The sequence below is a fragment of the Pseudorasbora parva genome, chromosome 5, assembly GCF_024679245.1.
Source record: "Pseudorasbora parva isolate DD20220531a chromosome 5, ASM2467924v1, whole genome shotgun sequence".
Classification (NCBI taxonomy): domain Eukaryota; kingdom Metazoa; phylum Chordata; class Actinopteri; order Cypriniformes; family Gobionidae; genus Pseudorasbora; species Pseudorasbora parva.
Genome location: NC_090176.1, coordinates 5356050 through 5381732, shown reverse-complemented (window position 1 = coordinate 5381732; position 25683 = coordinate 5356050). Strand labels below are relative to the sequence as shown.

At 39.1% G+C, this 25683-nt stretch overlaps 1 protein-coding gene across 2 annotated transcripts in view; it reads left to right on the top strand.

Annotated features, from left to right (window-relative positions):
- Window positions 1-25683, top strand: part of usp37 (ubiquitin specific peptidase 37) — a 37906-nt gene that overhangs the window by 8462 nt on the left and 3761 nt on the right. Inside the window, exons 4-21 of one of the 2 annotated variants that reach the window (XM_067443087.1) lie at window positions 13-107; window positions 187-302; window positions 847-924; window positions 2284-2372; window positions 2451-2544; window positions 4155-4310; window positions 7193-7324; window positions 7418-7541; window positions 11971-12176; window positions 13300-13417; window positions 14310-14389; window positions 14473-14637; window positions 15146-15193; window positions 15272-15383; window positions 19807-20008; window positions 20871-21031; window positions 21566-21626; window positions 21705-21820. In XM_067443087.1, coding sequence (XP_067299188.1) covers window positions 13-107; window positions 187-302; window positions 847-924; window positions 2284-2372; window positions 2451-2544; window positions 4155-4310; window positions 7193-7324; window positions 7418-7541; window positions 11971-12176; window positions 13300-13417; window positions 14310-14389; window positions 14473-14637; window positions 15146-15193; window positions 15272-15383; window positions 19807-20008; window positions 20871-21031; window positions 21566-21626; window positions 21705-21820 — 2153 coding nt within the window. Of the gene's footprint in view, window positions 1-12; window positions 108-186; window positions 303-846; window positions 925-2283; window positions 2373-2450; window positions 2545-4154; window positions 4311-7192; window positions 7325-7417; window positions 7542-11970; window positions 12177-13299; window positions 13418-14309; window positions 14390-14472; window positions 14638-15145; window positions 15194-15271; window positions 15384-19800; window positions 20009-20870; window positions 21032-21565; window positions 21627-21704; window positions 21821-25683 lie in introns of both variants that reach the window. The other variant, XM_067443086.1, reaches the window with a different exon arrangement.

The window sequence follows — 25683 nt, the reverse complement described above, 5'->3', positions numbered from 1 at the left end:
ACCTTTATTTAGTTTTAAAGACGAACCAGGGGAGTGCTAGTTTCGGGCTGGTTCTTGGGAACCGCGCAGCACAGAACGACTCTGGCCTTTCTCCATCAGATAAACAGGTAGAACAGCATCACACATCCTCAAATGCTCATCAACGCTCTTCTAAATGTTGTATGACTGACCTATTATTTCTTTCAGTCCACTCCGAGGCGTCCCAGTCTTGACAGCCGAGAGGACAGCACGCCCCGAAAGCCCCTCGGGAGTCCCAGCCGGGTCACGTCCACACCGGGCCGCAACGGCCTCTCGGAGAACAGGTGTGCAAATATACCCTGCCAATGCCTTTAGATTTGGGTACTGTGTCTCTAGAACGTGTTTCACTTTGAGTTCTGTTGACTTGAATATAGGGCTACACAATTATCGAATTTGTAATCGTGATTACAATTACAGCTGTCTCAATTATGTAATCGTTCAATAAAATGTAAGCGCAATAAATAAATAAATAAATAAAGTCCTCTTCTGTGCTTAGTTTTTTTTCCCCTTCATACATGTTATCTTAATTTTTTTTTCTCCCATCGTTACATTTTTGTTTTTAGTATAAATACTGTGCATATTTTACTTTTTTTTTTTTTTTTTTTTTTCCAGCTTGTTTCTTTTGATATAACTATGGCATGCAATCGCTTCAAACTGTTATAAAGCTATTCAAAACTTAATTCAATGGAAATTATGAGTGTAATTTATAATCGCAATTACAATTTCAGGGTAATAATCGACAATTATGATTGTCATAATCTTGTAGCCCTATTGAAAAGCATATATTTCTAGCCTTGACCCCAACTAAAAGACCCTGCTGTCCTGTAGGAGTGAGAAGAGGAAGAGGCTGATGAGCTCTGATGGTGATCTGACAGAGGACTACCCCAAAGAGAACGACTCTTCCAGGTACATGTCTTGTCTTTGTGTAGACTTTACTCTTTTTGACGCTACTGTGCAGATGTTTAGGGGTGAGTAAAGCCGGTCTTGCACTACAGGCGTTTGAAATATTGTTGCATCATGCAAATCTTCTCAATCTCTAACATGCACACACACTACGAGATTTGACAATCTCAGCACATCACACACTGAGATATTTGTAAACGCGTACGGTGTAACTTTTGGCACTGTAGTGGTTACATTTTTTTGGTTGTGCTTGGGCTCTTCGTGACTGTGCGGATGAATGTTCTCCTACAGCTCATAAAACATTCACTACTAGTCTTAAGAGATATAGACGGTTTCAACGGCAGCAACATAAACATTACTGAGCTTTTGTGGCCCAAACTTAAAGGGTTAGTTCAGCCCAAACTGTAACCCCTGTCCTGAACTCCTCTCCCTCCTGTGGTTGGCCAGCCGTCAGACCTCCGCTCATCTTCACACACTGATGAAGATATTAGTGTTGAAATCCGATGGCTCAGAAAGGCCTTCATTGACACCAATGTCATTTCCTCTCTCAAGACCCATAAAGGCACTAAAGACGTCGTTACAAAGCCCATCTCACTACAGCGGCTCTACCATTTATGAAGACACCTGAAGAGTTTAGGTGCGTAAAAAACTAAATACCGACTTATATAGTGATGGTCGATTTCAGAACAAAGCTTCAAACCGTTATGAGTCAGTGAATCGATTCATGATTGTAGAGCCGCTGTAGTGAGATGGGCTTTGTAACGACGTCTTTAGTGCCTTTATGGGGGGGGCATAAACGAAAGGGTGTCTTTGTGCCTCTTAACAGACAAAATGCAATTAAAATGTCTGTCCAACATGAACAGGGCCTTACATGACAACGAGATGAGTTTAGCCACTTAGCCGTTGTTTAAATTCACCCAAATGGTGTTTTAGACGGCTAGCTGTAGTCTCGCGCTGAAGTTCTGTGTGAACTCGGCTGTAGCCGGAAAAAGGTAAATAGTCTAGTTGGGAGGAGCTGTGTGTGTGTGTTTGTGTTCCACAAAAATTTGAAGCAGTACAACTGTTCTCACCACTGATAATAATCCTAAAAGTGTGTTGATGATCAGATCCTCATCTGAGAATGATTAGTGAAGGATCATGAGACTGAAGACTGGAGTAATGATGATAAATACAGTTTTGATCACAGGAGCACATCACACTTTAACATATATTCACATAGAGAACATTTACCTTAAAATATTATAATCACTTTTTCTTTTTGATCGAATGCAGACTTGGTAAACATGAGACTACTTTCCAAAGGAAGAAAATCTCAACCTTTTGTACCTAATTGAGAATAAACTTGATTTCTCTGGTTTTCAGCAACAATAAGGCCATCACAGACGCCTCCAGGAAGTTCCTGCTCAGCTGCAAAGAGAAGCTGAAGCAGTCGGAGGAGAACCGATCATCTGGTGAGTGCTACACATGCACGGTTTATCTGCTACAGCCTCGGCTTTGACACACACACACTCACTGCTTTATTCCCTCAGCTCCACACACGCCTGCTCCTCTTCAGCCAACATCGTTTTATGGGAGCAGAACGGGAAGTAAAGACTACACACAGACCCATTCGTTTCTGGACAGGTAAAGCGCCTGAGCCTGTGCATTGCCTTCAGTTGCAGAGTGTGGTTCAGTTCACAAACAAATCAATTAAAAGAACCAGCCCATAAAGCCCCGTTCACACCGGCAGCGACATGATCCCATTCATTTCAATGGAGCGCTGGCGACTTCCGGCGACACGAGCGACTGTGACCGTTGGCGACAGAATGTGGGCGTGTCAAGCGACACGAGACACTCGACAAAAGTTCAGAAATTTCAACTTTATGCAAACGAGAAGCTATTTTCGCGAGCGACAACCAATTCACAGTCAGTGGAGTGCACGTGATCCGTCTGCTTTACTGCTGCTACTGCGGTGTCCGGATATTAGCTTTTGGCAAGTCCCCTGTTCTTTACGATATGTCTCTGTGTAGCCGCCTGCATACAGAGACACATTTAAAAAAAATGATGCATGGAAAAAAAGTGTCTGGGATTGTGGGAATATAAAGTAAGTTTTGACTAAACTGCATCCAATATGGTCTACCTATTACAGTACAGTGTGTATGTATTCTAATAACTTGCTCTGTTCTGCAAAACACTAGTAATAAAAACGGTACTATTTAATGACGTTTATATGCAACCCGTAGGGGGAACGCCCACTGGCGACATGAATCTCTGGCGACATGCAGTGACAAAATCGCTGGCGGTGTGAACGGGGCTTAAGTCTTACGTTTGGTCTGTTTATTGTAGGGATGCATGATATTTATCGGACAGATAAATAATCGGGAGATATGGGTGAAAATGACGTTATTTTTATTGCTCTGATAGATAAATAAATACATTTGATATCTAGATCCGATAAAGTAGGCTTGATCAGTCTGATTTATCAGAGGGTGTGTCTCAATCAGCTCCCTAGTTCAGTAGTCAGGGCACTGATAAAAAGGTTTCCTTTTTTATATATATATAAAATATCACTGCTGCGAACTGACCACCACACAGAATATGAAGAATTTCAATAACTTTAGGAGTCAGCTGATCCCCAGCACCAAGGTACCAGCACAATAATACACTCGGCAAAATATGGTCTAATTATCGTTATCGAGAAAATATCTCTCACCCCTAGCCGTGAATGACAGTTCGTCCGTAAATGCGTGATCTGTGCGGCCGGGCACAGTTTAGTTTCGGTTTTAAATTAGCACCTATTTGGGGGCGGGTTACTTGAATTGTGGGTCCATTTGCTTATTATTCTTAATGAACAACACAGTGCAATGACAAACTCACTTAAATAGGCACTTTTACATTACCTGTATTACATGATCTGACTCCTGCTGTGTTTGACACTCGCTCTGATCATGCTTTACTAAGCAGATACATTCAGTTTTTATTTGTACTGTCTCTAACTGAACTAAATTACTTTAGTACATGAGAAGGACTTAATTATCGGTTATTGGTTCCTATCGTGCATCCCTAGTTTATTGAATCCTGTGCTGAATTCATTAGAGCGGTGACTGAACCACAAGTCTTTACATCAGTTATGTTTAACTCGAGAACTGTTGTGATTTCTCATGTTTTGAGACTGAAATCAGTGCATGGCTTTCCTGATGAATGTTATGAATCGTATAAGATCTGACCCTCTGCTCCCTAAATCTACATTTCAGGCCCAGCAGTACAGGCCAATGTCCATCTGCCAAAAGAAGCCTAATGTTACCCAATCACTCAACTCCCTTTAAGAAGGTGCGCCCGACTTTGGACTACGGTGGCTGGAACAAACCGAGACCATCCGCACTGGCTCAGCCTCAGCCTCCGCTGCAAGGGTGAGTGTGTGAAAGGGGCTTCAGTGAATCACACACAGAGCGTTGATCCCAGAAAATGGACAGATTTGCCCTCTGTGTGGACACAAACACGTCCCAGGATCGATCCTGAGATAAGGACCTCGGGACATTGCTGGGATCAGTCCTGGAACAAGCCCTGTGTAAAAAGGCTCAACGTTTGCTTTGTGTTCATCAAGGAACAAAGAAATTACGATGTTCTTATGTCACGTGGTGTGTGAGACCGCGTGCACATATTCCAGAAAATCACCAAACGGACACATGATCAGTGTATTTTCCCGAGTCTCTGTGTGATAGGGGCTTAACAGAGGTCTCTGTCAAATACGATTGATCCTTATTCTCATACTATGGGTGTAACGATATATCGCATTATGAAAATGTGACGATATGTATCGTTAATGGAAATATGATTCGCGACGTAGTGTTTTTAAAGCTCAACTTGTTGTAGTAGGTCTATTTATAAGGTATAATTCACACAAACACAAGTTTACAAATATAAAACATCATCATATAGCTACTCGCCATCATGTCGTTTTTCGTTTAACTTCCAAACACAAAGATATTCTTTACAGGGTGTCCGCGGGGTTTTTAAAAGTGATAAATCAAAATTGTCAAATTTAAGGCCATTAAAAGTGTTAAATGTCGTCTCAGAGGTATTGTTTTTTTCCAAATTAGGTATTATTTTTTCAGACTATCAGGTGTCCTATTCTGATTGAAATTCTATCTGCGTTCGCGTTAGTTCGTTTAGATATGGGCTTTAGCGTATCTGGGCACATAATCAAAGATCTTCCGTCTCAGCGTGTGTTTGATGCTGACGTCATATTCAGCGGTCGTTCGGCATCATCTCAGAGCACTGCGCGCTCAACAGAAGGGACTGGCTTACGTTTTATTTTAGACTTGCTTCAAGGCATATCTTCAACGACTGTCCTCATAAGAGCAATCTTAAATGATTTATATAAAGTCTCAAATGAAAAACGAGTTGTGAGAGAATGAGGCGCGATCCATAGACAGTAAACAGTGAGATCCGCGTGTCTGTCTGCTCTTAAAGGGACAGCAGCCAATAAAGCTTCCTGTCAGTAAAGTTAAAGAACGAAGGGAACAGAGAAAATGACTCGCTGCTCTCGACTAAATAACTTTTGTAGCTTTAATAAGGATTAACTATTTAATTTATAGTTTATGCAGTGCAGACTGCATATAACTTTGATAACTATTGCATTTCTGTATATTTCCTAACTGTTAAGACAGGAAGGGCAGGAGTAAACATGACCTTTATTATGGGTTTATGTTAGCATTGTTTTACGTTTACTTAAATTAAAAACTGTTATATTTTTGAAGCCTAATAATAAATGTAAAAAAAAAGAAAAATCAGTAGCTGTATTAATATCAGTAATACTGGCCTTCATTCAGAAAAAGATGCCATTTAAACAAGTATTTAAAATATACTGTCTTTATGTGTTTCCACATTAATTTGATTAACTGTGAAATTATTATATAAAAAAATATATTAAAAATTGTACAAAAACATTTCTTTTTTTATTGCGATTAACCACAGAAAAAATGTGTAATTAATCTAGTTAAAGTTTTTAATCGATTGACAGCACTAGTTTTTAGTATTTTGTTAAATTCAACAACTTATCACAGTTTTGGCTCAGGTTTTGTTGTTGGAAAAAAAAACACTAAATAATTGAATTGCTGAATTACCAATTATTAATTAAAATCAAATGTGTGTGCAGTAATGTTTCTCCTCAACCAACCTTTGTGAATGTCGAGATGTATTTTACTGTGTCTGAATAATAACTTATTACAGATTTCCTCCTGCTGTCGATTCTAAATATTATTTTTTTGTATGTTATATATGTCAAAATCTGTGTAAATAATAGAAAGGTCGCTGATTAACACTTGCAATTCAGTGTCGTGATGGTTTTAAACATATTCTGAAGGTAGTGAAAAAGGTATTAAAAAGTAGTACATTTAACTTAAGGATTGCTTTATATACCCTGCTTTAGAAACCTGAAGGATTTCTGTCCCTCCATTTAATGTCCATTATTCCACTTAAACTTAAAAAACGGCATAAAGGCCTCATAAAAATAACAAATCGAGTGTAATCCAACCCAAGTCTCCTGAAGAGACATGAATGATGGCTTTATATGAGGAATATATTTAACACGACGCTCTTACTGTAGTAAATACGGGCGTTCAGATGATTGTGAGACGCGTAAACGACGTGAAAGTAAATGCAGAATTTAAGTTCTTGGATGAGCTAAACATTTACAGTTTGAGAGCGGCCATTTTGACGAGCTTTCTGGCGATTAGAGCTGTGACTGATTGCATTGATCATCTAAAGCGCACACACTCCTCAGAGTCAAAGCGCAAACATCATTTAAATCACCAGATCACATTTAGTTTTAGTTGTATGATTGTTCAAAGCATTTTAGACGGTTTATTATTTTATGTTTAGTGCATTAATAGCGGGGTAGGCAGGAGCTATGAGCACCGGGAGAGAAAATGCCTGAGGGGAAAATGTTTACGGAGTTTGTGGCATTATTAGATTAATGATGCAATGGGGTAATATTTGTGGGTCCTAATAATACACAAATAATAATATTTTAATAAAAAAAGTTTTTAAAAAAGTGTTGACTTAAAATATCGGGATGTGTATCGTGAGTTCAGGAGTGTGATATATATCGAATCGTGACACGAGTGTATGGTTACACCCCATCACATACCTGTACATTACAGCTCCTCTTTTCCAGTCTTTCTGAAACATTGATTGCTTCAAAGCCCCCCTTTCTGAAAAGCCTAGAGTGCTCTGATTGGCCAGCTGACTTTTTAGCTTATGCATTCCTGTTGTTTGATTTGTCCTTTAGATTCTCCAATCTTGGCAACACCTGTTATATGAACGCCATACTGCAGTCGCTCTTCAGCCTGCCCTCGTTCTCAAACGACCTGTTGAAGCAGGGCATCCAGTGGAAGAGGGTCCCCGTCAACGCACTTCTCAAGTATGCCTCCCCCCTAAACTAGCAGCTCATTTTACACAATGCCAAAAGTTCACTAAAAATGAAAACCGTTTATGCTCTTGTTTCCATATGAAGGCGTTTTGCTCTGCTGCTGGCTAAGAAAGACATTTCCCCTCCAGAAGTGAAGAAAGATCTCCTACGGCGAGTGAAGAACGCCATTTCCTCGACCGCTGAGCGTTTCTCTGGCTACATGCAGAATGTAAGACACGTCACCGTTTCTATATCAGGCCTGTCTGCACGAAGGACGACAACTATAATTGTAATTAAACATTTTAATTGTGGGAGGAAAGACCAGGGGCCTGTACCATGAAGCCGGTTTAGCTGGCTAGCCAGATTTGTTTAAGCTTAGTTTGTGCCAATCCTGGGTTTTAGGTACCATTAAAGTGGTTTGGCTTTTAGCTGTGTTCCTCGCCATAGTAATTCACGCTCCACAGCTAACCTGCTCTGGGGCAGGTTATGTTCTGGATTAGAGATCTCAATCTGAAATTGGGCCAATCAGCTGTGAGTAAAGTGACACGCCTCTGATTCAAGTCTGTTTCTGCTCCAAATTAAAGGTCACTACATAGCAAATATTTTTTAAAGACTAAAGCGTCTGGCTTTTAACAATGCTTATTTATAAAAAATAATAATTTTGAATGATTTAGATATAATTTATGTAATTATTATACCCTTAATCAATTACACATTTATTATTTTAGTTAATCATTAATAGGCACTTTGTTAAAATTAATATAAATAGCCTTCTGTTTACACAGCGTTAGCTTCACATCATGGATTTCCTGAAAACTAACGTCATTACTTCTCTGACGCAAATGTGGCGTTTTCCGCTGGAGGGCGCCCTCTGGCTTTCAGTATGAATTAAAAACTTTTGGGTCATCAATAATAAGAAAATAATGCTTAATACATTTTAAAACGTAATAAACTTAAACAATTATACATTTATAGGACAATCCATGTTTTTCTTCAATGTACAGGAGTTTTTTTTCCCCACAGTGGATGCACAAGAGGTTCATATTTCATATTAAAGACAGACTTTGATATCACAGATAAACAACACAGATTTTTATAATATGTATGTATATTCTTATTTTTTATTTTTCAAAAAACTCTTTAGCTTAGACCTTTCTAATTTGTTTTAGTATGGATATATTAATAGGTAACCCAGCAGTTTTTTTTTTTGTAAAATCCATTTTCTGTAAAATATTACTAAAATAATAATCATAATTAGTATGAGTATTATATTGTTATATTTATTCTGACATACTCTATTTTTTATTTGTAATTATGAAAATGTTATTGTAATGGTAAGATTTCTTATTTGTAAAAATATTTTTAGCAGTAATAATAATTATTAGTATTAATATATAAACACAATGTTATATACACACACTTTTAATTTGTATTTTTATTTTAAATAAAAATAATCGCATTTTAAATCGCAATCGCAATTTTACCCATAATAATCGCAATTATATATTTTCCCCAAATCGTGCAGCCCTAGTTGTAATATATATACAGCATAGAGTTAGGGGGGTTGGGGGGCGTGCTCCCCTGATAATTTTTTTTAAATTTTCTGATCTACATATGAGCATTTTAAGACATTTGAAAGCCAAAAAAAAATGAGAAATAGCTTTAAAACTAAGTCAGTGGGCAGTAAATTATTTGTCAATTCTCTCTCCTCATCTCCATCACTCCTTATTTTGCCCTGTCTCTTCCCCTCCTAATGCATTCAACAAAACATACGATACATTTATAGTTAGAATATTTTTTTATCTGAAGAAAACATATTCTTTAATGTTTCTTGTCCTCTCACATTGAAATTATAGTTAATTATCACATTAAATCACATTATATATTAATCAAAGGTTTATTAGTTTGCCTGATTATTTTTATCGGTAGTTTAACATTTTAATCCTAAAACAGCTGCCAAATATGAAATGCTTAGTTTAGCTACCACACTATACCTGGAGGATGTCCGCGAGTAGGAATATAGTGCGGCCCCTTTAAGAGCTGCGCGTTCCCCATTGAACTGCCGGTATTTTGTGTGTGTGTGTGCCGAACTGTGCCGTGATTCACGTAAACAGTGAGAGAAACACGGACTCGAAAGCGCTGTTGTTCAGAAAAGTAACCTGCGTATTAGTTTTAACGGATTGTAATGTGTTTAGTTCAATAAAACACATGTACTGTAAGCGGTGATGGTGTTAATGATTTCCCTGAGTGAGAGTGAGCTTGCAGTGAATCGCGCTCAGACTGCAGAGAATGTGCTCAGTGAAAAAAACACACTTTTCTTTCGACCAAAAATGAAAAGGGCAGGGCTTTGACGCAGACGCGCTTGTAAAATGAAATGAAAATACGATTTACTGTAATTTACTACAGCTTGTAATGTGAAATTTGTATTTATCTATAATACTTTTTATCCAAGTTAGAGACATAAAATAAAAAATAAGAGACAATTTTCTACCATTACAAACATTCTCTCACGCACCCCTTTTGGGAAGCGCTGACATAGAGGAATAGTATGCAGCAGGGTAAAAAAATAGATTTTGTCGATTTTAATCGATTTTCATTTTTACGAACAGATATCGATTCTTTTGATTCGATTGGGGAGTATGTTTTCACTTGATTAATGAACGGGAAATTGTAGCGCGCCTCCCATCCAATAAATCACTATATTCTTTGTCAGTGTTGGGCAGTAGCGAGCTACAAGTAGCGCTGCTACTAGCTTAACTACATTTTTCAGTAGCTCAGTTACTTTTAAAACAGTGTAGCTTTTCCAGCAGCTAACTACTTCATATCATAGACCGTAAAAAAATATGGACGACTCGACATCATCCGTTTCCGCTTGGCAGATTTGAAGCTTTCAGGCGCCCTTGCACGGCGCGGACATCTTGGGACCGAGTCTGCGCAGTAGCGATTTCGGGACCGGAGTTGCGCAGTAGAGCGCAGGAAGTAGAGCAGGAAGTACAGTCGTGATATCAAAAGCCCGCCCACACTCTCGCAGAGGCAGAACAATTAATAATGTTGGTGTGAAATAAACAGTTATGGAAATGTAGAAATTAAAGCTAAAGCTCTAATCTGCTCCCAAAAATTTCGAAAAAAGTCCGTTAGTGCCTCAGTGACAACTTCACTCAGAGAAGCCGTCAGTCTCAGCTGTCAATCATGACGTCACACCCCCCGTTTTATAGCATCAAATAACTGACTAAAACTAAACTTATTTTTAAAACGAACACCTGAAATGAAATCATCGTGATGATAACTGCCTTTAGTGACATAAACTAACTTTGGGGAAACATTTTTGAAGTGTAATTTTATTATTTAGTTTGCCTCGCGTCCATTAGAAAACACAGAGGGGCGGCTATACTGGGACCGGTCACCGGGGGGCGATCGAGGCGCGAAAGCTTCAGTAAATGAGAGGGAGACTGCAGGCTTGCTTCATATAGCAAGTAGCGGTGTAGCGCGACCAAACGCTACATGCAGTTTTGGGGTCTTATGAGAACGAGCCTGTAAGGAACAATAATCGGCTTCTAATGATCCGCTCACCGGTAAAACAACGTTCGCTCTAATCCCGCTCAGACATGCCATCTATCTGTACTGTAGCCTACTTTACCTGTTAAAGCCATTAAGCAATGTATTTCATATACGTTTAAATAGTATAATGCTATTTATGAATAACATCTAGGCTGTATCGATTATGAAAAGTGGAGAGATGCGTAATATATGTCAAAGTGGGTCAGAAATTATTTTGACCACTTCATTATTATTAAGTTTTGTTTTATAGAAAGCCTTTCTTTAAAGTGAATTTCATTTTGTATAAATTGCATCTTAATTTTAATCAAGGTTTCTTTAGCAAGTTGGCTAGATTTGATAAATGAGAAGCAAAAAGGCTGTAATTGTGACATGAAGGCGCCGGAGCGATCAGATGCGTTGAACATGAACTGGTGCGCGTCTCTTAAATAAACCAAAGCTGCGCATGCCTCACAGACATGAGAAATGTATAGAAAGCTTGAAATGTCCACTTTTAAACTAAATGAAAAGAGATAGTCGAGGAAAGCGTGTGCCGTGTTCACGCGAGCAGATCATGATACTCCTGATAATCCTGACTCCTAAATATTTCATTTGTTGCATTTATTTAGCTCTTGCACTGATGTTACATTTGTAGCCATGTTGCGCTTTGACAGTCAGTTTGAGATGGGTTATATTTGATTACTGTGTGTATCGGATAGTTTAAAAAAATCAAATGATCATTGAAATGACTAAAAGTGTCCCAATAAACTTGAATTCACCCTATACTCTGTGAAATAAATTACATTGCATTATGTTGCTTGATACTTTAAATAGTAAAACATTGTCATTGTAAAAAGAAAAGAAAAGTAGGTTTAATGTTGCTAGCTAATTTTTGATAACTTCTAGTGTAGCTAACTTTTTCAAAAGGGTAGCTTAAATGTAACTTAACTACTTTAACTTGAGCTTTCCCAACACTGATCTTTGTGCTTTACTATATTAAACGGTCTCAGGTTTTAAGTTACGTAGCTGTGGATGGTAATAGTTCCAGTTCTTGGTGTGTACGGGTGCCTAATGGCTGAATAATGTTGATGCGATACAAGTGCCAATCCGCTGTTTTTACCCAGGATGCCCATGAGTTCCTGAGTCAGTGCCTGGACCAGCTGAAGGAGGACGTGGAGAAGATCAACAAAAGCTGGAAGAACGAGCCGTCGGCCTGGGACGAGCCTCAGAGCGCACGGCTAGCAGAGGAGGCCGACACCTCGCGCATATACACCTGTCCTGTGACCGTCAACATGGAGTTTGAAGTGCAGCACACCATCACCTGTAAAAGGTGACCTTGTCCTTATGGACATTTTTGTCCTTTTCAGTGTCGTTTTTGGACAACTTTGCCTGTGGTAATGCTAACTGCAAAAAGAGTGCCATTTTTAAAGAGTGTGTATTTTTAATATTATTAACATTATTTACCATCACCTGTAAAAGGTGAGCTGGCAGCGTTTAACCCTTGTCCTTATGGACATTTTTGTCCTTTTCAGTTTAGTTTTTTTGATAACTTTCCCTGTGGTAATGCTAACTGTATAACATTTGCCACAGGTGTGTATTTTTATTGGCATTTTAATATTTAACCACCAATTTCTTTGCACTAGGTACACAAAATACTAACACTCAGGCCCTTTTGGACAAAAATGTCCACATTGAAACCCATTAAAACGACTATTTTTAATCCCGTTGCCATTTAACTGTAAAACGATGCAATCTTTGTTAATAGGCTTTTATTCTGTTAGCAAGGCTTAAATTTTAATTTTTACTATTTTTTTTACCAGGTGGTGCCATTTTTTCAGGGTTGGCGTACAAAGCAAATACTCACTTTATTCCTGTTTTTTGTTTATGCATATTATAGAGCCAATTTGATTAATTATGCAGCTATAACGGTGTGGGTGTGTTGGTATAGATGTCAGAGTGTGGTGTGTATGTATGTAATAAAATTGTGTGTAGGTGTGTGCTTGTAATGTACGAGCGAATGGGGAAAAGTTGGCACTGCGCCCAAACAAAATCTTACCGAGAGCTATTTTTTTTATAGATATAAACCCCAAATTTGTGGCTTTGATTATCTAGTTTTAGAGCTCAACGCTTTAAAAAAAAAAGATATATATATATATATATATTTTTTTTTTTTTTTTTTTATAAAATATTACTTTATATAAATACTAAATATTGAACTTTTTTGACTTGCACAATAATCTGCCGAGGGTCTTCTTTAAAATGAGACCGAGGTGAAGTCTGTGCTCCTAAGTTAAATGTTTTTATGACAGTTTTTTGACATGGACATTTTTGTCCTCTATGAACCTACGTGTAACTTTTAAATTGATGCACAAGGGTTAATGCAATCGGCCAGGTGTTGTCTGGGGTTTTTAATAGCTACATGTTGCCTGAGTCTGCCCTCTCTTCCTCTGCAGCTGTGGAGAGGTGGTGATGAAGCGAGAGCAGTTCAATGATCTGTCCATCGACCTTCCTCGCCGGAAGAAAACGCTCCCTATGAGATCCATACAGGACTCGCTGGATCTCTTCTTCAGGGTGAGCCGCTGTCACCTTTGTTTCCTTGTATGTGATTGGTTGAAGCCATTTCTGTCGCTGCTAAAGTAAAAAAAAACAACAACATTGAAACGGAAAAAATCAATGCCGTTTTTTTCACCCCAGCTCATTCGCGTTTGGTGTGGAAGCACTCATTACACACAGCTGATCAACAAAAGTTTTGCCCGTCAAAATCGCGTGAAGGGTGTAAGGACCTTAAAAAGGGGCGGTTCTGTGGTTTTTTTCTAGGCTTGGTTGTGTTTATGGGGCGCAGTATACTTCTAATACTACTTCTTTCTTTTTTTTTAACGGCGTATTGTTCTTCTATTCTTCCTTTATTCCACACCGCTGTCTCCACTGTGCTTTGAACGGCTCGTCTGCTTCCTGCTTCTCTGAAGCCCATCCCTCCGAAATACGCAAGGGTCTTAGATTGGTCAGATGGCCAAATGTAGTCTCCTGTATTTTTATTGGCTGAAGTGCCAAGCACAGGTTAAGGCCACGCCCCTTCCCATTACAGGCGGAAGTCACATCTGCGGAGACTAGCGAGGGTTTATGATGTCACCAACCCAGGAAGAAGCTCGTTGTAGTCCAAACCGGCCATTTTTGTAGGCAATAAACTGCCGTAACTTTAAAAGACAATATCTCCGTTTGCATTGAACTTTCAGCGCTGTAACTTTGCAGATACTGTTTATGCTCAAGCAGCGACGTTACACACTAATTAAAGTTACAAAAGTAAAATCGCATGCAAACACCCCTTTAAGAATAAGATCTTTCTGTAATACGCCCCCTGAACCCTTGCCTGGCCGAAGAGAACGATTTGAGGTTTTGTTTTCCCGATTCTTCAGCACCTGTGTAGCGACGTTTGTGACTGACGATGCCTTCTGTGTGTTTGTAGATGGAGGAGATCGAGTACTCCTGTGAAAAATGCAGTGGAAAAGCAGCGACCGTCTCTCACAAGTTTAGCAAGCTTCCCAGGTAGGGATGAACAGGCACTCGTGCTCCAGCTTTTGAGTTGTGGTCCATTGGGAACAGAGATCTGAGTGAGTGTCTGTGTGCAGGGTGCTGATTCTTCACCTCAAACGCTACAGCTACAACACTCAGCTGTCTTTAAACAGCAAGCTGGGCCAACAAGTGCTGATCCCCAAATACCTGACCCTGCTGTCCCACTGCACAGACGTCACACGCCCCCCGCTCAGCCTCGGATGGAGCGCACAGAACGCCCTGTAAGCCTCGCTCGCGCTCCTCCTGTCATCACTGGCTTCATCATCACTGCAAAAAATACTCTTCTTCCTCAGTGTTTTTATCTTGTTTTAGTCCAAACATCTAAAAATTCATAAAACAAGAAGTATTTACTAGACAAGCAAAAGTAATTGTCCTGTTTTGGGGAAAAATAACTCAAAATGAAGAGAGTTTTTGCTTAAAATAAGATAAATAATCTGCCAATGGGGTGAGAGAAATAATCTCAATTCAGTCAGAAACGAGATTATTTTTCTTACTCCTCTGGCAGATTGCTTTGCTTAGTTTAAGCAAAAACTCTCTTCATTAGTAATTATTAATAGAGTATTATTACACTTAATAGAGTAAACCAAGACAATAATTTGTACTTGTCTAGTAAATGTTTCTTAATGCAAGAATTTAGATATTTTGACTAGAAACAAGACAAAAATACTAAGAAGAGCATTTTTTGCAGTGCACCGCCTTCCTCATCTCTAACGGCTCCTTTCCTTTCAGCTCGCGGACTCTGAAGACGTCTCAGTCGGTCAACTCGTCGACGCTGCGGTGAGAAGGCGTCCCTCTCATGATCATATCCAGTCTGTATGTGTTCATGCTCATCTGCTCTGAATGTCTGGTTCTCAGGAAGGGTTCCCAGAAGCCGGAGAGCAGTGTGTTGTGCGACTCTGATAGTGAGGAGGAGCTGGTCAGAAAAGTTGCTCGCAGACATCATCCAGAAGACGACAGGACCGAAGAGGTGAGAATAGCGGCGTCTGCAGAACTTATGGGGTCATGAAACGCCCTGTTGAGCTGCAGTCAGCTCTCACCAGTTATTAAAGATGCTGTAAAAGATGGTGTGGTTTAGTGCTGCAACGACGCGTCAACGTCATCGATGACGTCGACTACGGAAATACGTCGACGTTCGTGAAATGCGTCGACGCGTCGTGTCAGACGTTCATCTCGCGTAATGTTGGCTTCTGCTCCTGGTTCTATCACAAAAACCTAGACCGTGAATATCAAAAGTATGGGAATACTTTAAACAGAGGCCAAACAGTGTTTCCCACACATAGAATAATTTGTGGCGGACTGCCACATAATCAATAACGGCCGCCACATTCGTCATTCATTCATTTTTACGCTATTTAAAAGACGCACGCATATTCGTTTAGCTGCATTTCCTTACGTTCTCTCTCCGCCCTTTTGCGCGTCTCTTACTCACTCACACAAACACACACACACGTGGGTTGCATCGACCGTAAAACAAGTTTTATTGCATTTTGGCGCATTTAGTATGACATAGCTTTTAAAACCAGAGCAGTTGAATAACAGAGTTGCGACACGCCTTCATCACGCGGCAGCGCGCGGTCACGGCGCTCATATAATTCTAAACAAACCAGCGCGGTGTCAATCAATACAGACCAGTGTTTCCCAACCGGGATCCCGAGCAAAAGTTGCGGGGACACACTTACACTTCGGTAATCTGATGACGCATCTTTATTATGGGTTGTAACTTGAAAATAATGCTGTATGTATGTTTCTGTCGATGGATACACGTGCTGACTCCTCAGGTATACACTACAACAACAGCGATAATAAAAGAAAAACGTGGGCAAAACGGTCTCTCTTTGTAAACTTTATAAAACGCATGCGAGTGCTGCTGTACGTCCGAATATGAGCAGTCATTTTCACCGTCATCACCCCCGTGTAGCCAGGAGACGCGAATGAGAAGATCTGTCTCTGCACTCATCCCAAAGCGCGCAAATATTGAGTTATCTTTCAAATCCTGTGCTTAAACGGACAAACTCACAAAAAGTATGTCAAAATGTCATAGCCTACTCTATGCCTTAAGTGAACTTTATACAGAAAATACGACGACTATCCGTGGGTCTTAAAGGGGCAGTAGCCTTCACTGCTGTCTGTTTAATGTCAAACAAAAGATAGAGACATCACTCACTGCTCCTGACTGAATAGCTTTTGTAAGTTTAATAAGGATTTTTTTTTTTTTAAATTTTAAACAGTTAAATGTGTGGTTATTTTACTTTTGATTATTTCATTACATTTCTCTACCTAAAAACTAATGTTAGACCTACCTGAAAATCCTGAAAAGCATTGTTTATATTATTCTCATCTTTGCTCAATAGTATTTATTTGTGCTGCTGCTTCTATTTAAGTTATCTGTTCTTATTTTCTTTATTTTCATTTGACAGTAGTCCTTTTTCCCCTGAACATAGCAAATACCGAACTGTACTGAAACGTGAACCTAAAACCGTGATACAAAGCGAACTGTGAGCAGTCTGTACTGTTACACCTCTAGCGTAACTTATGCGAGGGGGTGCCACAGAATTGTGAAAAATTTCAAAGGGTAAAAAAATTAATCGTTAGATCAGTCGACTAATCGGAAAAATAATCGCTAGATTAGTCGACTAACCGGAAAAATAATCGCTAGATTAGCCGACTAATCGGAAAAATAATCGCTAGATGAGGCGACAGTAAAAATAATCGTTAGATTAATCGACTAATCGGAAAAATAATCGATAGATTAGTCGACTAATCGGGAAATAACCGTTAGATTAGTCGACTAATCGGGGAAAAAATAATCGTTAGATTAGCCGACAGGGAAAATTAACCGTTAGATTAGTCGACTAACCGGAAAAATAATCGTTAGATTAGTCGACTAATCGGAAAAATAATCGTTAGATTAGTCGACTAATCGGAAAAATAATCGTTAGATTAGTCGACAGAAAAAATAATCGTTAGATTAGTCGACAGAAAAAATAATCGCTAGTTGCAGCTCTAGTGTGGTTTAGAGGCGGAGTGAAGAGGAGACTGACCGCACAGCAATGGCTTCTGATTTTATTTCGTTCTCATTAAAATAGTGATGTCACGATACCAAGATTATGACTTCGATACGATACCAGACTAAAATACCTCGATACTGATACTAAATCAATACCACTACAAAAAAAAACTGATAATATGATTAATATGACAACAGAACTTGCTATTCATTGTTTTATTTTATTTTTACAAAAAATTCACTTGGCCAGCAGTTCCTGCCCTGGTGTTTGCCCGTTCCCTCCTCTTATTGCTATAATAACTGCATGCCAGTGTGAGCATCATTACAGAGATCACATTATCTGTCATGTTATCATTCACCCTACACTTCTCAACAGGTTGGGATGACCAAAATCTTATTTTATAATTCGAGTAATTTAATATTTTTAGAAATGTAATCTTATAATATAGATTTTTTATTGTGTCTGTTTTTAAAAATAAGCAAAAAATGAAAATTACAAACAATATGACAAAAACAGTTTTTTTTAATTGTTTTTTTTTTAGCTAGGCTACATTAGGTCTATTTCAGGGGTTTTCAAACTTTGTGTGTGTGTGTGGACCACTATTTGTAATCAAAAAAAATTGCGGACCACCTCATAACAAATAGTAAAATATGTCTACACACAGTCCTGCCTGAATTAATCCGCACCTCTAAATAAGCTTACTAGCACTTAAACTATAACTAGTCATCACATCAGTACAACAGGCTTGTTAAAGGAAAGTTTACTGCACTCAACGGCTGCCACATTTAATTTATTTATTTACTCAAGCGCCCTAATGCTAAATAGCTTTCGCAGTATTTTCTCTTCACTCTCCTTTTCTTTGTTTTTTTTATGATGAATCTGGCTCATAGATGATCCGACTCACTGTCAGTCTCTTCATTTTTTGTAACTTCTGCCTCGGTCTCTTTTCTCTTCAGAGAACCCGTTGCTATCCACCGATTCATAACGGCACTGAACGTGAACGTCACGCCGAGCGCCACTAGGCTATTTTAGTAATCGCACAATAACATGACAATTTAATACAAATGTTATATCAGTATAGGCTTACACACTCTTTTCACTTTTTATTTTTCTATGGGAATTTCCTGGTAAAATGAAGGTAAAAAAATATTTTATTTTATTTTGCCTTTCCACGGACCACCTGCAGTACCCTCATGGACCACAGTTTGGGAATGACTGCTCTATTTGACAGTAGCAAGTCAAAAAAGAAATCAAATAATCAAATATAAAACTGCTTACTTAGTCTACACTCTATAATTTAACTATACACTCATTCTTAATTAATATATTTTAGTTATTTAGCCAAGCATGTGGTGGTTTTCTATTTTTCATTGTTTGCTTAACATTAATCACAGAATATTAGGTCTGGCTTAAGACCTGCATGGATCCATTTGCAAATATTAGACTTTATAAATGTATTTTGCCTGATGTTAATATGGCTGTATTTATAAATAAGAAGGTGAAACGGCATTAATGTTAAAAAGGCTGCTCTGTAAAAACACTTTTTATTGATGTAAATGTCGTTTGTTCTGTATGTAAGGGAGTGAAACTGCAAAAATTACAGTGTTTAAAAAGTTCAGTGCTGTTGCTGTAATTGTAAAAAAAAACAGAAATAACACAATAAATATAATTATCGGTTCTATATATCGGGTTATCGGCACATAAACTTCCAAATAATCGGTATTGGTATCGGTTATAAAAAATCGATATCGGTCGATCAGTACACGTAACCATGCAGTGTACATGGGGCCTTAGATAATCGCGTGTAATGAAGGATTTGTGCTATTTAAAATATGTATTCTATATTTTATTTGTCGCCTATTTTATTGTTGCTCTCTGCTTGTATTTTTTTTTGCATATTTGATTGTATATAGGCGTAGGCTATTATTTGGCACATTTATGTGTAGTGTATATTTAAGTTCTGATAACTGATATTTTGTGCAGAATTGTTCATTGTCTTTTGGCAATGTTGGAGGTGGAGATTGTGCAGCTTTAAAAGTGTTTCCTGTTGTAATTGCACAAGTATGGGAAACTCTTTAGTATGGGGAGCACATATTCACTATTAACTACAATTTTTGCCTCAATTAGCTCCTAATTTACTGCTTATTAATAGTCCTCAATCAATAACCTAGTAATATACATGCTAATAAGCAACTAGTTAATGAACCTTAAAATATAGTGTTACCAAATGTTCTGATTTGTGCAATTGAGAAATATAATTTTCTATGGGGTGTGTTGGGCTGCTCGAAGAGGGTGTAATTCAATGTAGTACCGCCGCTGGTTTCATGACCCTTTAAATATGAATCGGGCCGCATCTAATCCCCTTCTGTCCCTCAGGTGCAGCACAACGAGCAGTCTGAGTTTAACCCCATCAACGATGAGGAGATGCTGGCGGCGGTGCTGGAGCTGAGCCGGCACGACACCAGCCTATCCGGAGGCCCAGAGGACGAGCCCACCAGCAGCCCGGACACCGGGTTTGGGGACGCGGACGGACAGGACCTGCCCCATCATCTGGACCTGCTGGATGGAGATAAACCGCCTGCAGGTACCCGACTCTAAACCTGCTGACTCCACTTCAGGAGTGACCATGTGGAGTACTGGGATTATTTCAAGTGAATACTCCCAAGCGTACTGTTTGTTTAAACCTAGTGGTGACCTCCCACAATCTCTCTTGAAGCCAGTATGGAAGTAATGTAAACTGCAATTCATCGACTGGCCACTAGAGAGGCTCCAGAAGGAGCAGACTCTCATTGAGCCTCATGTTAAAATGCCCAACTTTACAGCAGGAATAAAACATGTTTACAGCCTGGTACAAATTGTGGTTTTGGTCTATACGGCTAATTTTGCCCTCCATGATGACTGAGGGGAGTGATTTTTTTTTTATAGAATTTGTTCGTTTACATTATTTAAAGCCTTAAAGCTCTGCATAATTAAGGGCGTGGTTACTTTGATTGACAGGTGGATAGCCATTTATCCACTGTCTGTTAGTCATTGTGCCACCATAAGCTCCGCCCACGTCCCGCCTCTTTGCCCATTTTCTGTTATTTGGGCGCTATGCGCTGCCAAGATGGCGACGGCCAGCTCGTCTCTACTTTATGCTTCAGAACTGCTTATCAGATTCCTATGGGTGAAGTCACAGACACTACAGCCATATTTATTTACAGTCGAGAACAGGACTATTCAAATCTTACACTGGAGGGCCAATGCACTGCAGAGTTTAGCTCCAACCCTGATCAAACACACCCACCTGTGAGTTTCTAATGATCCTGAAGACATTGATTAGCATATTCAGGTGTGTTTGATCAGGGTTGGAGCTAAACTCTGGACTCCATTGGCCCTCCAGGGTAAGATTTGAATAGCCCTGGTCTAGAATATTCTCAGCATGTCCTGTGTGTGTGTGTGTGTAGATGCTCTGGAGTCGCTGGATCTGACCATGGATGAGAATAAGGAGAACCAGACTCCTGAGGGCGGTCAGGGCGAGCTGGACTGGGTGCAGCAGTACAGCCTGGAGCAGGAGCGAGAGGAGCAGGAGCTGCAGCAGGCCCTCGCTCAGAGCCTGCAGGAACACGTGAGGCCCAAACTCTCCACTCCACTCCATATTAGACCCCTAGGGCTCCTCACTCGGCTTTAAGGGTTACTTCAGCGATTTAGCACATGGCTTTGTGTCAGTAGAGTATATTCGAATGATCGTGCTTCAGCATCTCCTCCACATAAACAACACAAACCAAACTCTTCCAGTCTCGGATACAGCTGCAGCGTTTGAGGGTCAAAGTAGATGCTGTTCAGCGAATGAAGACCATAGGCTAGCATTATGCAAATGAGTTACAAACATACGCAGGTTCATCAGGAACCCGCTCCATTTATGATCTTTTGAAACTTTGCAGACCTTTTACATTCACAGACAGTCCGATTACACACTACAGGAAAGGACACATCTGAAACGGGGCACATTTTTCATTCATGTTTTTGGGTTAAGTGGCACGGGCGTATTTTATTTTTTAGTAGTGATCTCATCAGCTGTCTCTTCCTAGTGTTGCTCATGTCAGCAAAGCTTTAACCAATCGACGTCCAGTAACGGAGATTATTATCTGTTATTGCGCAGGAGGCGAGAGAGATGCGAGAAGACGACGATCTGAAGAGAGCCACTGAGCTCAGCCTGCAAGGTCAGTGTGGTGTGATGCCCTGAGTCACATGATCTCTGCTTTAATGCGAGTTTAACGTGTGTGTGTGTGCGTGTGTAGAGTTCAACAACTCTCTGCCTGAGCTGCTGTGCTCGGATGACGACTCGGGCAATGAAGATGGTCTGGATATGGAGTACAGCGAGGCTGAGGCTGAAGAGCTGAAGAAGAACGCGGAGGTGCGTCTCAGACACTGCTCCATTTGACAGCACACTGACTTAGTTTTACTCTTAGTCTTTTGACTAAAATGCCATTTAGTTTGTCATATTTTAGTCACCTAAATTGTTTTTAGTTTTAGTCTAGTTTAAGTCAACTAAGTCTTGTATGTATGTATGTACAGTATTGTTCAAAATAATAGCAGTACAATGTGACTAACCAGAATAATCAAGGTTTTTAGTATATTTTTTATTGCTACGTGGCAAACAAGTTACCAGTAGGTTCAGTAGATTCTCAGAAAACAAACGAGACCCAGCATTCATGATATGCACGCTCTTAAGGCTGTGCAATTGGGCAATTAGTTGAATTAGTTGAAAGGGGTGTGTTCAAAAAAATAGCAGTGTGGCATTCAATCCCTGAGGTCATCAATTTTGTGAAGAAACAGGTGTGAATCAGGTGGCCCCTATTTAAGGATGAAGCCAACACTTGTTGAACATGCATTTGAAAGCTGAGGAAAATGGGTCGTTCAAGACATTGTTCAGAAGAACAGCGTACTTTGATTAAAAAGTTGATTAGAGAGGGGAAAACCTATAAAGAGGTGCAAAAAATGATAGGCTGTTCAGCTAAAATGATCTCCAATGCCTTAAAATGGAGAGCAAAACCAGAGAGACGTGGAAGAAAACGGAAGACAACCATCAAAATGGATAGAAGAATAACCAGAATGGCAAAGGCTCAGCCAATGATCACCTCCAGGATGATCAAAGACAGTCTGGAGTTACCTGTAAGTACTGTGACAGTTAGAAGACGTCTGTGTGAAGCTAATCTATTTTCAAGAATCCCCCGCAAAGTCCCTCTGTTAAAAAAAAGGCATGTGCAGAAGAGGTTACAATTTACCAAAGAACACATCAACTGGCCTAAAGAGAAATGGAGGAACATTTTGTGGACTGATGAGAGCAAAATTGTTCTTTTGGGGTCCAAGGGCCACAGGCAGTTTGTGAGACGACCCCCAAACTCTGAATTCAAGCCACAGTACACAGTGAAGACAGTGAAGCATGGAGGTGCAAGCATCATGATATGGGCATGTTTCTCCTACTATGGTGTTGGGCCTATTTATCGCATACCAGGGATCATGGATCAGTTTGCATATGTTAAAATACTTGAAGAGGTCATGTTGCCCTATGCTGAAGAGGACATGCCCTTGAAACGGTTGTTTCAACAAGACAATGACCCAAAACACACTAGTAAACGGGCAAAGTCTTGGTTCCAAACCAACAAAATTAATGTTATGGAGTGGCCAGCCCAATCTCCAGACCTTAATCCAATTGAGAACTTGTGGGGTGATATCAAAAATGCTGTTTCTGAAGCAAAACCAAGAAATGTGAATGAATTGTGGAATGTTGTTAAAGAATCATGGAGTGGAATAACAGCTGAGAGGTGCCACAAGTTGGTTGACTCCATGCCACACAGATGTCAAGCAGTTTTAAAAAACTGTGGTCATACAACTAAATATTAGTTTAGTGATTCACAGGATTGCTAAATCCCAGAAAAAAAAAATGTTTGTACAAAATAGTTTTGAGTTTGTACAGTCAAAGGTAGACACTGCTATTTTTTTGAACACACCCCTTTCAACTAATTGCCCAATTGCACAGCCTTAAGAGCGTGCATATCATGAATGCTGGGTCTTGTTTGTTTTCTGAGAATCTCCTGAACCTACTGGTAACTTGTTTGCCACGTAGCAATAAAAAATATACTAAAAACCTTGATTATTCTGGTTAGTCACATTGTACTGCTATTATTTTGAACAAGACTGTATGTATGTATGTTAGGGCTGTCACTTTTTATTCGATATTCGAATATGCATCCGAAGATGACATGAAATATCCGTAATCGAACTATAAATAAACTATCCGGTTTTTAAAGTGCCATGTAGCGCAATTTTTTACTGTCGGTGCGTTTACATGGAGCACTGTAATCGGTTTAAAAGTCCAATCTGAAGGAAAATGCTCCATATAAACACCTCAATCGTAATCAAAATGCCCAAACCGAATGAAACTGTAATCGTTTTGAGATGGGTGAGAAACCTTTTCATGAATCGAACAAACGAAACATTTCACCATGTGAACGACCTGAGCGGGTTACTTTTGAGTGTGTGTCCTTCTGTGACGTACACAGCACGCGTCTGACGTACACAGCACCACTGAAGAGCACGCGCCGCGCTCATGCACCAAACATGTGGACGAGAGGAAAGTACATTTTTCTAGAGGGATAAACTTATTTCATAAGAAGTTATGAAGATAATGTTGGCATAATGACACTGTCCCTAAACCTACGTAAGCAAACAATCAACTACTTCAACTGCGCCTGACATTAGAAATTATTTTTTCTGAGATGATTATTACACTTTACAACAAATAAATAGCTTTTATTAAACCGTAAGTCCTGGTGGCCGCTGAGAGTTGCTATGGCGTCTGTAAACACATTCAGCTGCTGGAGCGGACGGCGCCGACGTGTGATGCGGTACACAAACTGAAAGCTGATGGTTGTATAGTGGCACTTCAAATCGATTAAGCTGATAATCTGCTGTTTCAAACTGGGTCGTAGATATTCGAATGCATTGCTTGATATTTGATATCCGTTCGAATTAGATTTTTTTTTTAAATGACAGCCCTAATGTGGTATGTATGTATTGAGGTAAATTGTAGTCTACTAAATCTAATATGTGTGCGTGCATGTGTGTGTGTATTGAGGTAAATTGTAGTCTACTAAATCTAATATGTGTGCGTGCATGTGTGTGTGTATTGAGGTAAATTGTAGTCTACTAAATCTAATATGTGTGTGTGTATTGAGGTAAATTGTAGTCTACTAAATCTAATATGTGTGTGTGTATTGAGGTAAATTGTAGTCTACTAAATCTAATATGTGTGCGTGCATGTGTGTGTGTGTATTGAGGTAAATTGTAGTCTACTAAATCTAATATGTGTGTGTGTATTGAGGTAAATTGTAGTCTACTAAATCTAATATGTGTGCGTGCATGTGTGTGTGTATTGAGGTAAATTGTAGTCTACTAAATCTAATATGTGTGTGTGTATTGAGGTAAATTGTAGTCTACTAAATCTAATATGTGTGCGTGCATGTGTGTGTGTGTATTGAGGTAAATTGTAGTCTACTAAATCTAATATGTGTGTGTGTATTGAGGTAAATTGTAGTCTACTAAATCTAATATGTGTGCGTGCATGTGTGTGTGTGTATTGAGGTAAATTGTAGTCTACTAAATCTAATATGTGTGCGTGCATGTGTGTGTGTGTATTGAGGTAAATTGTAATGCATTAATTGAGCATTTAAGCATTACATAACCGACTGCTACTTGAACCGACATTTTGACATCGTGTTTTTAAAATTTAAATTACACGAAAGAGCAAAAATATAAAAAATGGAAAACATTCATATAGTTTTTATAACTTTATATTTCTGGTTTATCAGACTATATCAGGTTAAGCTAAAGCTTCAAATAAGTTTATATCATTTCAGTTAACATTAAATTTCAAGTAATGAAGATTTTTTAATGGGTTTTAGAGAACTATTATAACCCTATGTTATTAAACAATGTGTCAAATGCTGTTTTTAGTCTTGTCATCTGAAAATAAATTAAATGACAATTAAATTCAAGGGGTTTTTGTAACCAAAACCAAATATATAATGCGTGACTTAATTATAAACAAGCTCAAATATACATTGAGTCTTATTCTGAAATATCTGCACCTTATTATTGCAGATGTAGCCGCTTATTCATCAAGTTCAGGAGGAGATAAAATATGCATTGTTACAACCATCTAAAAGATATTACTATATACCCACCGTGGTAACACTTTATTTTAAGGTTCAGTTA